A 12,723-nucleotide genomic window follows, 5' to 3' on the forward strand; every position below is an offset into this window, starting at 1 on the left:
CAGGGCTTCATCCTTTCCATCCTTTGAAGAAATATAGAGCTATAGCACCTTGTTTTCTTTCTGGAGTTCTTTACATTGCTTTACATTTTATGAATTCTGGGCTAGGCTGCAAATGGAGGCAGTTCTGTAGAAGATGCTTCAGTCCAGCTGAGACCTGACAAGGGCCAAGTGAGCTATGCTGGGCTTTATAGTTAATACTACATTGGAGAACACATTTTACAGTATCATGTACTCACAAACACAAAATAGTTAAGTGGTAGAGAACTTGAGGGAATCCAGAAAGTCTTCAGGTTTCTGTCAGAATAGTTATTCTCTCTAGGGTGTGCTTCCATTAACACCCCTGAAAGCAAAAATCCTTTGGGATGGTAAAACCGTGTTCTTCGAATATGCCATTGTTAGTTGGTTGTCAGGGTACACTGGGTACGCTGGTGAGAGAGTGTTTTGTTTGGGTTTATTCTCTATGCCAGCTGTCAGAATGACGCATTTAAGAAAGTTGTTCTACTTGGTAGAATTGCATAATAGTCATCTAAGACTCCAAGATGCCTCTGGGCACAGGCATCTTAAATATCTGCACCCTTTTTGGGGTGTTTTTGTAACTCATGTCTTTTTCTATCATTTTATATCAGTACTTTATCACAAGACAGTCAGCAACAATATCCATTTTCAAATGTCCTGCAGCAGTATTGTCTTGTCGTTAAAACTTGTCGTATTTCACTCATTGGGTTTGAAAATGTAAAGTGATGAATGGCTGCAGTGTGGTTTTAATAGCATGTTCCATTCTGGAGCTTTCTGTAAGAGTAGTCAGTTTTCATTACTTTAAAGTGGGTCATTGAGGGGTTTGGGGGATTTTTTTCTTAATATAAGAAAAAATTGCCAGACTGACAGTCAAAAAGAGGAACTCTCAAAAAAAAATAATGGAAGAAATATTTTAAGAATATTAAGTTCCCATTTTTGGTTCAATCTTGATGTATTTGGCACCAGTGTGGAATAATCAAACCGAAAATATTTAGATCTTTCTAAATTTTGTATTTAGAAATTCATGTACCTTAAATCACCAATGATCATGATACAAACCTATCAAAATTTTACAGCCAATCAGATTTTAATAGAAATACTTTTTCTTTTTTTCTCTTTTTTTTTTTTTTTCTTTTTGAGAAATAGAAGCAAGAAAGCATGCATTTTTATTGTACTTAATCTGATCAGGAAATTCAAATCCAGATGTTCTCTTGAACTTTAAGACATATTTGAAAGAACAAAGGAGGCTGCTTTTTTTCTCTCCATATATTTAAAATGGGCTATTTTTGAAAGAAATTTCAGAGCCACATTTGCATCCTAATTACAGCCCATTTCCTGGGTCCACAGTTAGGCATACTGTAGGGTAGCATTTTGGGATTTCTGGGGCAGAGAAGTTGTTGGTTCTAGCTGAGCTGCTGAAAAATAAAAGGGAAAGAGATGAATGGATTTTTTGCTTCAGCAGGCACCAGCTGGCAGATCAGCTCCTTGGAGCACTGCCAAGCAGCAGTTTACAGCAGCCCTGCAGCTGCTCTGGGCTAGGCTGGAACATGACTGGCATGAAGCCACCTTCGGCTTTGGATAAGGACTCAGCCTTCAAATTGGCAAACAGATGCATTGGGATTGTGGCTTTGCTTGCTCACATATAACACTCATAGCATGCAATTGGTATACCTAAGAGTCCACTGCAGAAAATCTAGCTTGAAACATTTACAGGAAGATAAGCAGAAGTAGGTTAAAAAGAAAGGTTTGAGTTTCTCCAAAGTATCTTTCTTGTTGGTGCTGCATGTGTGTTTTTCACCTTTGAGCATTTCATTCTGGGATATTTTTCTTATTCTGAACAGATGATGACGATTCTAAATAACTGTAAAATGGGCCAGTAAGAAAACTTGGTTGGACTACATTCTTTCAGGCTAAACTATCTGAACTCAGCGAATGAACAACAAAATGCAATTATTTAAAATTCTGTATGTTGTGATTTTCATAAAAATGTTTGAATGACAGCAAAAAAACTTGCATGAAATTCAAATCAGCATTGGACTTTTTATTGATAATATTTTGGGGGGAGAATAATGTTACTGGGGCAGGGGTGGGGGGAAGGATATCTTGTTGATGTTGACTCCCATCTGACCACTGTTCTCTCTTTTCCTGATCAGAAGTTATTCTTCAGTAATGTGTCATAGATAGCAATGATAGTATTGCTTTTTGGCAGTGTTTCTTTTAAAATCTCTGCTCATTTGGTGTCTAACTATGCATCTCATAGAGTGACTCTGTCTTTCCTTGTTAACCACCTGTGTCTTATTGCTGGAGACAGGGTCATACCAATGCCTTAGAATACTGATGGCATATTCTACATTTCTATTGATGTTTTAAAATCTAATCTTAATTTGTCACCACCTGTTTTTTGTTTAATTATTCAATAGAAGGGGAATTTCAGCAAGTTCACAAAATTAGGGGCTTTCCCTCATCATACATATTTTTATATATATATATATATAATTAAATATTTCATCATATATATACGCACACTGTCTCACCACATTGGCCAGCAACCAGAAGCAAACATCTTGGAGACCTACAAACCCAGCACGTGTTTTCTAAAATGAAAATATTTTGTGTGAAATATAACCTTGATTAGGAAGAGCAAAGGAACGCCACGGTTCCACATATTCAAAACAGCATTTCATCAAGATCAAGTTAAAAAAGCAATATAAAAACCATAATGTAATCATGCCTTGTACCTTTAACTGGTAGCCAGTTTCAGCAATATGCCTTACTTTGTACTTGCTTCTGCACTTTTCATTTTCAAAAGCAGTAGATTGTTCTGTATTTACTTTAACACCTACCTTGTTGGTATAATTCATTTAATAAGATTTTTTTCCTAAAAGTTTTTAATTTTTATTCAATTTCAAGAAAGGAAGGTAACAGTGAAACCATTCTCAAGACTCTTACAACAGCTTGTATCCAAGACCTCCTGCAATGGTCATGCTTCTCGTTGGAAGTGGTCTCTGTAGCCAAGGCTACAAAGGTCTGCAGCAACACGTTTACACTCGGATTATTCACTTCATGCTGCTTATGACTGAATAATCTCACTGAATGAAGAGAATAACAAGGATAGTTGCTGACTAAACAGATAAATTACATGTTTCATTGGCACTTTAATAACTGGTGTAAGACAAGAAACAGTTCTTAATTCCTAGACTTTCTACTGAGCAGTGTATACCACTATGAAAAGATTTGAGGTGTATTTATTTATTACTGATCAGAGTGCAGTATCAGTGTCTGTTTTTGTAGAGTGTTGGAAGATGTTGTGATTCACCTTAAATATATTATAAGGTTTCTGTTAGTTTAACTTCACTTCTTAGACAAAAACTTGAGGCAAACAATCAAACAAACTATAAGCACATAGAAGAAAATGAAATGAGCAAGAGCCAACATGGATTAGAAATCAAATAAATTGCCAAACCAATCTACTTTCATTCAACAGCACAGTAACAGGCTTTCTGGCTAGAAGAAAAGCTTTAGATATCAGATTTCTTGCTTCTAGTAAGGATTTTAATACTGTCTGATAAACATACTATGCAGATGAAATTAAACAAATACAGACTAAACTGGAAAACTGTTCTTGGAAATTACTTACCCATGGCCCAGTGTTAAAACAGAAGGCTATAGTAAGTAGGGTTTGATAGTGTTTGATACTATTAATTTACTACCTGGATTGTGGACTAGAGAATATTCTTACTAAATCTACAGTTTACATGAAATTGGGTGGGATGGAAAAGATATTAATGGATAAAACCAGAATTCAGAATGATCCTAATACATGAGAGAAAAAATCAGAGAAAAAATTACTAAATTCAACACGGGCGAATGAGGAATTATGTCTATGTAATAATAATTAGCTGAACAATGTAGTAATAATTTTGTAGAACAAAAATCTTGGAACTATTGTGGACAATGAAATGAACATGAGTGAACAATTTCATGCTGTTTCCAAAGAAAATTACTAACCTCATGTTGGAGTGAATTAAAAAGAAACAGGTGAAGAAGTCCTTCATAGGATTAATAGTGCTTCTTCTGCTTCATAGTGGCAGGAGATTACCTTAAGTACTATACTCTTGGATAATCTGTTTCAAGAAAAAATGTGGAATTCCTGTAAAGTATCTATATAGAAGACAAGGGTGAATGACTCAAGAGTCTAGAAGATGAGTCCTATGAGAAAATATCAATGTGATATTTTTTATTCTAGATCAGAGGAGATTAAGGGGTAGCTTGGCAGCATTCTTCAAAGACAGAAACGGGTATTCAGAGGTCAAACAGCAATTCTTTCCTCATTTCCATGGAAGAAGGAGAGAGAAGGAATAGACTTGCAGACAGAAGATTTGGTTTATACATTAGGAAGATCTTTCCTAGAAGTAAAGGTAATGTAGTGGAAGAGTGGAAGAGGAGGCTGTACAGATTATGTTGATGAATGTGCTTCACAACTTGTTAGAAAAGGTATGTCAGGAACAACACAGGGATGAACTGATCCCAACCAGAAATATTGAATAGACTAGATGTCCCATCATTAAGTTCCTCTCAGTTCTATGATATCAGTCTTTAGGTTGTCAAAGGGCATAGGGTGACATGATAATTCCAGAACCATTCCCTTAGAACAAATGCAGGGATTTTTGGCAGAACATTGAATCTGACTGTCTTGTCCCAGTAGGAAGATTTTATTTATTGGCATAGAGATACATAAATACCTCTACGTTCTGCAGACATAAAAACTTAAATTATGTTTTCCAGAAGTGTTCTACTCCTATTTGTGAGTCTGGGTGCATTCAACACTGAATTAAATGGGGGAAATGTTACTCCAGTACTAATAATTTTTGAAAATGCCATCTCTGATGCCTAAAATGCACTGCAGTACTTGTATCCAAACCTGTGTACAGACCTGCATAGAAGCATGACCATTAGCCTGCCTATGCTAAAATAAAGGATGTAGGCTGTGAATGCTGACTGTATCATTCTTCTGTGTTGCTTAAAATAGAAATGTGTGTGAAGTGATGTTGATTGTCCTGAAACAACATATAAAAGTTTCCTATGGAATCATGGAAACATCCTGAAAAGTTTTTAGTGAAGTACTGTTGTAAGGCTTGGGATAATTTTTGATTTTCTCAGCTTTGCTCTGCAATGTCAGAGCCCATGTAGCAATGTAAATGTCACAAAGCTGCTACTATGTCGTTTCAGAGTTCTGTTGCGGAAAACCTATCCGGAGTAAAATTGGATTTTTGTTGCAAATTACCCACATGCTTTAACCAGTACCTGGGAAAGTGTGACAGTGATAAAACAAGGGCAAATGTGTATTCCAAAAAAAATTTTAAAATAAGGTACAATTGATTCTATTATAATCCTTCACATAACTGCCTCTTAGTTACTGTAATCTGACTAGTTAAAAGAAGAAAAAAATAAATTCAAAGCTGCACTGATTGCAATGTAAGGTAAAGATTTCCTTGAAACATTGTATGGCAATGTATCTGGAGAAGGTAGTGGAACACATCCACCACTCCACTCAATGCTTTTTTCTTTCTTTTTTTTTTTTTTTTTTTTAACTTGCACACACACTATTAGATGACAAAAGACGGTAAAGTAGGTTACGTCAACAGCTTTTGAAACTTTCATACAGCTCTCAGGTATTTAATTCTAATTGGGCAAATTTGTATTATATAAGTTTTGTACCAATATGTAAAGAGATGAAGATTTCTTACGAAGCCATGTAGGCTCAAAGCTCGAGTTCCTCTAGGGACCAGCCTTCTGAACATTCACAGCTTGAGGCCATTCCTCAGCCACAAGCACATCTTGTGATCTCAGTTCCTGCACTTCACCTCTGGAAGCTACCTCATAGTCAGTCGTGGAACAGGCAGAACTGTGCTTTGACTGTATTAGCATTTTCCCCTTAACACTTTATTTTACTTTATACATTGAAAGTATATATTTAAAATGTGTGAGAGAAGATCCCACAGCCCCATCATCTGTTCCCCAGCCAGGTGTTCTGTGGAGGACAAAATGAAGCGGCAGACTAAGGGGATGCAGTCATCTTGCTTGCCATATACAGATAAATTCTCCTTATTTAAACAAATACAAATGCATGCATGCTGAAACAGCATCAAAAGTTGCTAACATGCTGGAATCCTTCTTACACTGTATTTCTTCCAGGCAGCTGAAATAAAATTATTGCTCTGCTCTGGCAGAGCATTTTGGCATGTATTTAACTGTAGGTACACAACAGAACACCTAGATTCAAGGGACAACGAAAATTGAGCATGTTCTGAGCCTAACTGAGGCATGAAGATATTCACAAAAGATGTTTAAATTTTATAAGTATTTGAGATAATTAAGTGTTGAACTCTCTGCAATCAAAACTCTTATTTTTTCATCATGTTTCTGAAAATCTGCTTACAATTCATGGAAGCTATTTATCCATTTATTATGTTCTGGAAAAAAAACCACAACACTTCCTTTGATTTAAACTATTAAAAAAAAAAAAAAAAAGCCCAAATCATTACCTGTAATAAGTAGTTTTCAATATTAGTTCTGTTAAATATCAATGAACAATACTCCTATTTTATGCTAGCAGTGCTTTGAGAGTTTTAACAAATTTGAGCTTCGGCTTTCATTTGAATCTGCCAGCCACATGTGCTGTACATCTATAGTGAGGAGTGCTTTTTCCTACACCATTTTCCTGCTGTGTTCTGCTACTAATACTTTTTTTGTTTTGTTTCCCTAGGCTACATATCCAAACAGAATGGTGAGCCAAAATCTCAGCACAAGGGACAGAAAGTCAGCACATACTCCCATCGAGGACCCTTTTAGATACTCCTCAGGCAACCAAGCAATGGCCTATGAAAGCAAGAGCTGTCAGCTGTCTAATTTGTGTCTGAGCAACCTCCTAAAAGAGAAGGAGATCGTGGAAGTCATCAAGCACACTAGAGGCACATACGAAGCCCTCTCTTCAGAGGTCACCCAGAACGGTTTGGCCACCACGGCACCAAGTACAGCAAAGCCAGCATCCAAGACAGACAGCTACCCAATGTTCTCAGGAGCTCCAAAAGACCAAACTGCTGTACCTCGGCAGCACACCACTTTCACAGGCAGACTCGGACAGCCTCCAAGGGGGCCCATCTCTTTACACATGTACAGCAGAAAAAATGTTTTCCTTCACCACAATTTACACACAGCAGAGCTACAGACTTTAGGTCAACAAGATGGGTAACCAGGTGCTTGTATTCTTTCCATGGAAGGAGAGTTGATTAAAGAGGAACATAAACTCACCTATAGATCAGTCTTCAGTTTTCATCTGCTGCTACCTGAAAAAAAATAAAGTAAAAAATTAACATTTTCTGTAGGTTCCATACTTTCTCATCTGGGACTGTCACAAAAGGATGAACTAGGTTGTCAGGTAACTAGATTGATTTGTCATGCAGAAGTCATAATGGGTATAATAAATGGGACCATTTGGCTGGCATTGCTAGTCCAAAATTGGCTAAATATTTTTTTCCCCCCTCTATAAGCCATTATCATTCTCTGAAGTTCTAGAAGGTGATCTTAAATAATACTGTGTATGTTTAATAATGTTACTGTTAAAGTAGATGTGAGGAATGAATAGACAAGTAATTAGTAAACCCTCTTGAATTTCATAGAGACTAGGGAAATAAGGAGTCAGAAATCTTTGAGGACCCTCTTTTTACACTTTTTTTAATACAATGAAGTTTGCTCACCTGTAGAGGTGTATTACCACTTCTTGCTGTATGTACTTTATTAATGCCTCGTGCCACAGGTAGAGGAATTGACTGATTTTCCTCTACAGCAAGGATCATAGAGGCTTTCTGGGTATTTGAGTCAGTAATTGGGTCCCAAATTAAGGATGTCAGCTTGGTGCCTCAACCTTCTCTTCCCTCTCCCCACCTTTATTTAGCTACATTTGTTCGACTGGTTTTTTTTTTCCATGGGGGCATGTCAAGTTGTGGTGATGTTTGTGCTGTACAGGCACTGTATCACTCATGACACAATGTGACATTCTGTGCTATGTAATGCATCATATAATTTCGTTTCACTTCCCAAACCAAAAATGGGTGGAAGACTAAAGTGAGAGAAATTGTCTTATTACCCAGTCCAAATTACCTGTCATAATTTCTGTAGACTGTATCATATGCACTTAACGACCTGGTTTATACCATGTCAGTGGGTTTACTGGTCCTGACATATTACACACCAGTGAGATTAATCTAATGCTGCCTGACATGTAGCATACTGGTCTCATAGGAATATGAAATCATCTAATCACACCATAGAACTTGTAGACTTGTCAGTAGCAAAAGATCCTGTTTTTCCCTTTCAGAGGGCTTGAAAACAGGCATCTCAGTCAATTTACTCTAAACATGTCACTTATACTGAACATGACACTTAGTTTACAATGTCTCTGATGGAGGGTAATCTGTTTGAATGATAATAGGATATATAGTTAGTAGATTATAAATAATGTGGCTTAAATACAATTGAGACAGATCTGAGACAAGTCACCTCTGTCTTTAACTGGTGATTTAATAATGAAAGACAAAGGAGCATCACATAAAGAACCAAACTGATGTGACTTTACTGAAGTAGCTTATAATGAAAAATGAGGCTTCTGTAGCCACAAAAAAAAAATGCTGTAACTTTTAAAAGGTAAATCGCATAGGGCATATAAAATTAATTAATCACACAAAATCTACCTAATGTTAAATATATCTGCTTAACTACTTAATATTTGGATTAATACAAGGGTTGGTTAGATTAAGAAAAAAATAAACTAGGAGCTTGGCAGATATTCTGCAAAGTAATTTCAGCAGCATAAACTTTCAGGATTCTATTTATTGATGGCTTTAATTTGGTTAGAGCAAATTTTATGACATTATCTGATGTTGAAGAGAGCAGGTTTTGTCTAAATATTCTGTAGTGGTAATTTTGTGTATCCAGAGCTGGATACATAAGAACCAAGACAAACATTTGCCAAACTTCTTCATGGTCGTGTGTGCTTTGCTACTGCCAAAACAGAATGTGCAAAAATCACAAACACAGCTTGACCGAATTAACTATGGGTATTCACGACTCCCAGTCCTGAATTGAAACTCATAGTTTAAAGCCTACCAAAAAAGTTAAAAATAGTAGTAACAGAATTTCACTACTCAGAATCACATTTCTTCTGAGCAATCTCATGAAGTCATGGTAGATTGAAAGGACAGTTGGTTCTTACAATACATTTTAGTCTTGCTCATCTCAAATGTTGATGTATGCAATTATATTTAAGATCTGTAAATAAATTAACATACACAGTAATCAAGGAGATTTTTTTTCCAGGATACAAATGCACAATACTACATTAAAAAAAACAACAACAAACAAAAGATAAAAAAAAACAAAACACCCCAACAAAAAACCTCTACAATTTTAACTTATGTGCTGAATCTATAGTTGTTTTTTGTCCTGGAATAATAGACTTTTGGATTACACTTTATTAAAAAAATCCATCTATACATTTCAAAAAGAACATTTTAAATGCTACTATTTTCTTGGAGAATCTTTTATAAAGCTGATACTTAAAAAAACCGGGAGAAAACAGTTCAATTAAAGTGAGGGATATTTTTAAAATGTCATCTTGAATCTGTTTTATATCAGTATTTTCAGCATTGTTATGTCATTTGTAATACTAAGTGTAAATCTCACCTGGAGAAGGGTATTAGCCACATGTTAATGTACAGTACAGCAGTAACTTTAAAACAGAGGTCCTTCATTTGATCCTCTTGTGTATATAGTAAATCATAAAACAACAGCATGTGGGCATTCTTGCAGTGAATTGATTCCTTTGTACTAAAAATCTCTAGTTTTTTAAGAGTTCCATGTATAAAATTATTTATACATTTCTCCAAGGCTGTACATATCCAAAGACATGACACCAGGGGGAAAAGGCACTTATTATTTTTTCCACAGATGTACCTTTTTTTCCTTTTTTAAAAATATGTTTCTGTATAACAAAGCATAACTGTAAAATTTCTACTGAAAATTACTTCTTGTTACTTCTGTATCTTTTAGGGTGTTAGAGGGCATTTTAAGAAGGAGGAAATCCCCAAAGAAAAGCTGTTCCCATTTGAAGCAATGTCCCATTTTTTCAAACAATCACTGGTCAAAAGAAACATTAGATCTGTGTCCTAAATATTTTTTAGTAATTTAATAGAGCCACACCTGAAAGTATATCATCTCTAGGCTTACCCTTATTTTGCTTACCAGAATACTTCTACAAGATGTGTTTATAAGATACAGTAACATGCTAGGGCCAACCCTGGTCACAAATCATTAAGATGGAAGGAAAACTTGTCCAGTACTGTTATTATATTTGGCTTTCAGAGCAGTGGAAATGTTTTTTTGGTATACCTTGTACACATGAATGAAGTTCAAGCTGTGTACTGGTGCATACCAGAGGGATAAGTATTACTACAAGCCTCTTCTTCATTTAGACTATTTACCGACATCTGAAAGCATGCAGCGACATAAATTTCTGCCACCTTTTCGAGATGGTCTGACCCTCTATACCTAAAATGAAACAGCCAGAATGGATTCCTTTTTTTCAATCCAGACTGTTTTATTTAACTTCATTGCTTTTCATTCCAAAATACACGCATCCACATGAATGTTAGAAGGACTTTCCTTACATGTCTTTTTTCTGGAAATTTTTAAAGAGACTATATCCAGACTAAGATGTTCACATGAGGTTTAGATAAGCATTGGAAAGCTTACCTAGGATATTCATGTTTGTCCTACAAGTTCATTGCAGTAACTGCCTAAAAGTTTATATTTTTTCCTTTCCTAAAAGCCAGTATGGAAGTACTGATTTCTGTCTGTGCTGATTCACTTTATACTGTTAAATACACAGTATATTCTCCAAACTAAAAAAAAAAAAAAAAAAGTCTATTTACGAGTCAATACTGTAGTTTATATGCCATAACTGTTGTGCCATATCTCCACTGGTTTGATGATTGATGTAACACTGACTTCAATCAGAATATACTGAGTTAAGTCACCTGGTGTGGCCTTTAATCCAATTAGTCTCAGTTTATACATAGGAGACCTCTGAAATCAGAAATTTCTCCTGGTTTACAGAAAAGACAAGAAAAGATTTAATTTAGCAAAAATGCCATACAATCTATAGTGAATGTTCTTTTTTTTTCCCCTTCACATTAACAATAAAAATAAAAATAATTTAAAAAAAAATCCATGCAGGACTCTTCATACATCTATGCACATCATAAATGAAGTCCAGTAGAGTAAAAGTGACCTCTAACAAAACTTTAAAATAACTACCTGGAGAAAAAAATCCAGAGGAGTCCTCTTACAGATGTTTGTAGTGGTTCAAAAGCATACTGAATCCGAGTGCATTAATGAAATATGTCCTATGCCCTCTTTTTTCCACTCTTGCTACTGGTGATTTATTTTTTTTTTCTGGAAGAGAATTTACTGTTTGAAGCTTGTTATGAGCCAGGCAGTACGGAGTGAGAAAGTACATTGAAAGTAATGGTGGAGGTGTTTTCCCAGCTTGGAGAAACACACAGCAGCATTTCCAGGATCTATTTTAGTGTTTTCTAGTTAGCAAGAAGTTGGCAGAGATCTCTCAGGAGAACATACTCAAATCATGCAGGCCATGACTGCCTTTAAAAGGAGTTTACTGTAATGTCCTCTGTAAGGCACTTCTAAGATCATTTGGAAATTTCAGCAGCTGCAGAACATACCTTGCTCATATTTATTTTTTTTAAAGATAAAAATGCCATGTGCTGTTTTTAACCTAGTAAACTCTCTCTGTGTGGATCTTGTGTCCTCACTGACAATCTGTCCAGGTTGTGAGAGTGTATCCAGTATGATGCATATCATACTAACTCCTAGTATAAAAGACACTAGATATCTGTCCTCTCTGAGGGGCTTGAGATTTGCAGTGTAATTTCAGTCTAGGAGAACTGTCTGGATGTAATTATCTTCAAGGATTTTCTGTTGCTGCAAAGTTAATAGTAAAGGAACACACTGAAGTATTTCAAAACTTTTTTGTGGTTAATTTTATTTTAAAATACAGTTAAAATATCTCTCTGTATCCAAATAAAAGAAAAAAAAAACTTTTGTTAGCATAAATGTCCTATAAATCTGAGAGAATTTGTAGCCACAGCTGTCATTTGCATTTTGTACAGCTGTGAAATATTTTTGGATGTGCCATTTTTGTTACCTTCATTACCAGTAAATCATTACCCTAGTTATGGGTCCTTTTGCCCTCAGTCCTGTATTTGAAACACAAATGGAGGACTGTTGAGGATTTCTGCAGAGGTAATCCTGGTCCTATGAAAAGCAGGGCAACTATAAACTTACTTGAAGGTCCCTACATGATTCCTGGGGGTGGAATACCTATTCTGATTGTTCTTAACTATGAAAGATTTGTAAGGATCTGATGGATGCAGCATCATATCAGCCAGCTTTCCAAAACCCTATAGAGGTTATAAAGCAGAAACTGCTCCACTGAGGACATCTTTCTAGCATGCAAAGAATATCTCCCTCTGTTTTGTATAGTGACCCTCAGTGTTTCTCTCTGGATTTCAGAAACATTCCCTTTAGGTATGGACTTGTGCTGGTTATGTAGACAGGTTGCGCCATAGTGTC

General features: G+C 35.8%; 1 protein-coding gene across 4 annotated transcripts in view; it reads left to right on the forward strand.

Annotated features, from left to right (window-relative positions):
- CCSER1 (coiled-coil serine rich protein 1) overlaps positions 1-9,454 on the forward strand; it is a 709,724-nt gene extending 700,270 nt beyond the window's left edge. For 2 of the 4 annotated variants that reach the window (XM_056332770.1, XM_056332760.1), the window contains one exon: positions 6,782-9,454. In XM_056332770.1, the coding sequence (XP_056188745.1) occupies positions 6,782-6,867 (86 nt within the window). In that variant the 3' untranslated portion in view covers positions 6,868-9,454. The remainder of the gene's footprint in view (positions 1-6,781) is intronic. The other 2 variants (XM_056332788.1, XM_056332796.1) reach the window with 2 other exon arrangements.
- The last annotated feature ends 3,269 nt before the right edge of the window (positions 9,455-12,723 follow it).

This window comes from Falco biarmicus, chromosome 1 (genome assembly GCF_023638135.1).
Source record: "Falco biarmicus isolate bFalBia1 chromosome 1, bFalBia1.pri, whole genome shotgun sequence".
NCBI lineage: Eukaryota > Metazoa > Chordata > Aves > Falconiformes > Falconidae > Falco > Falco biarmicus.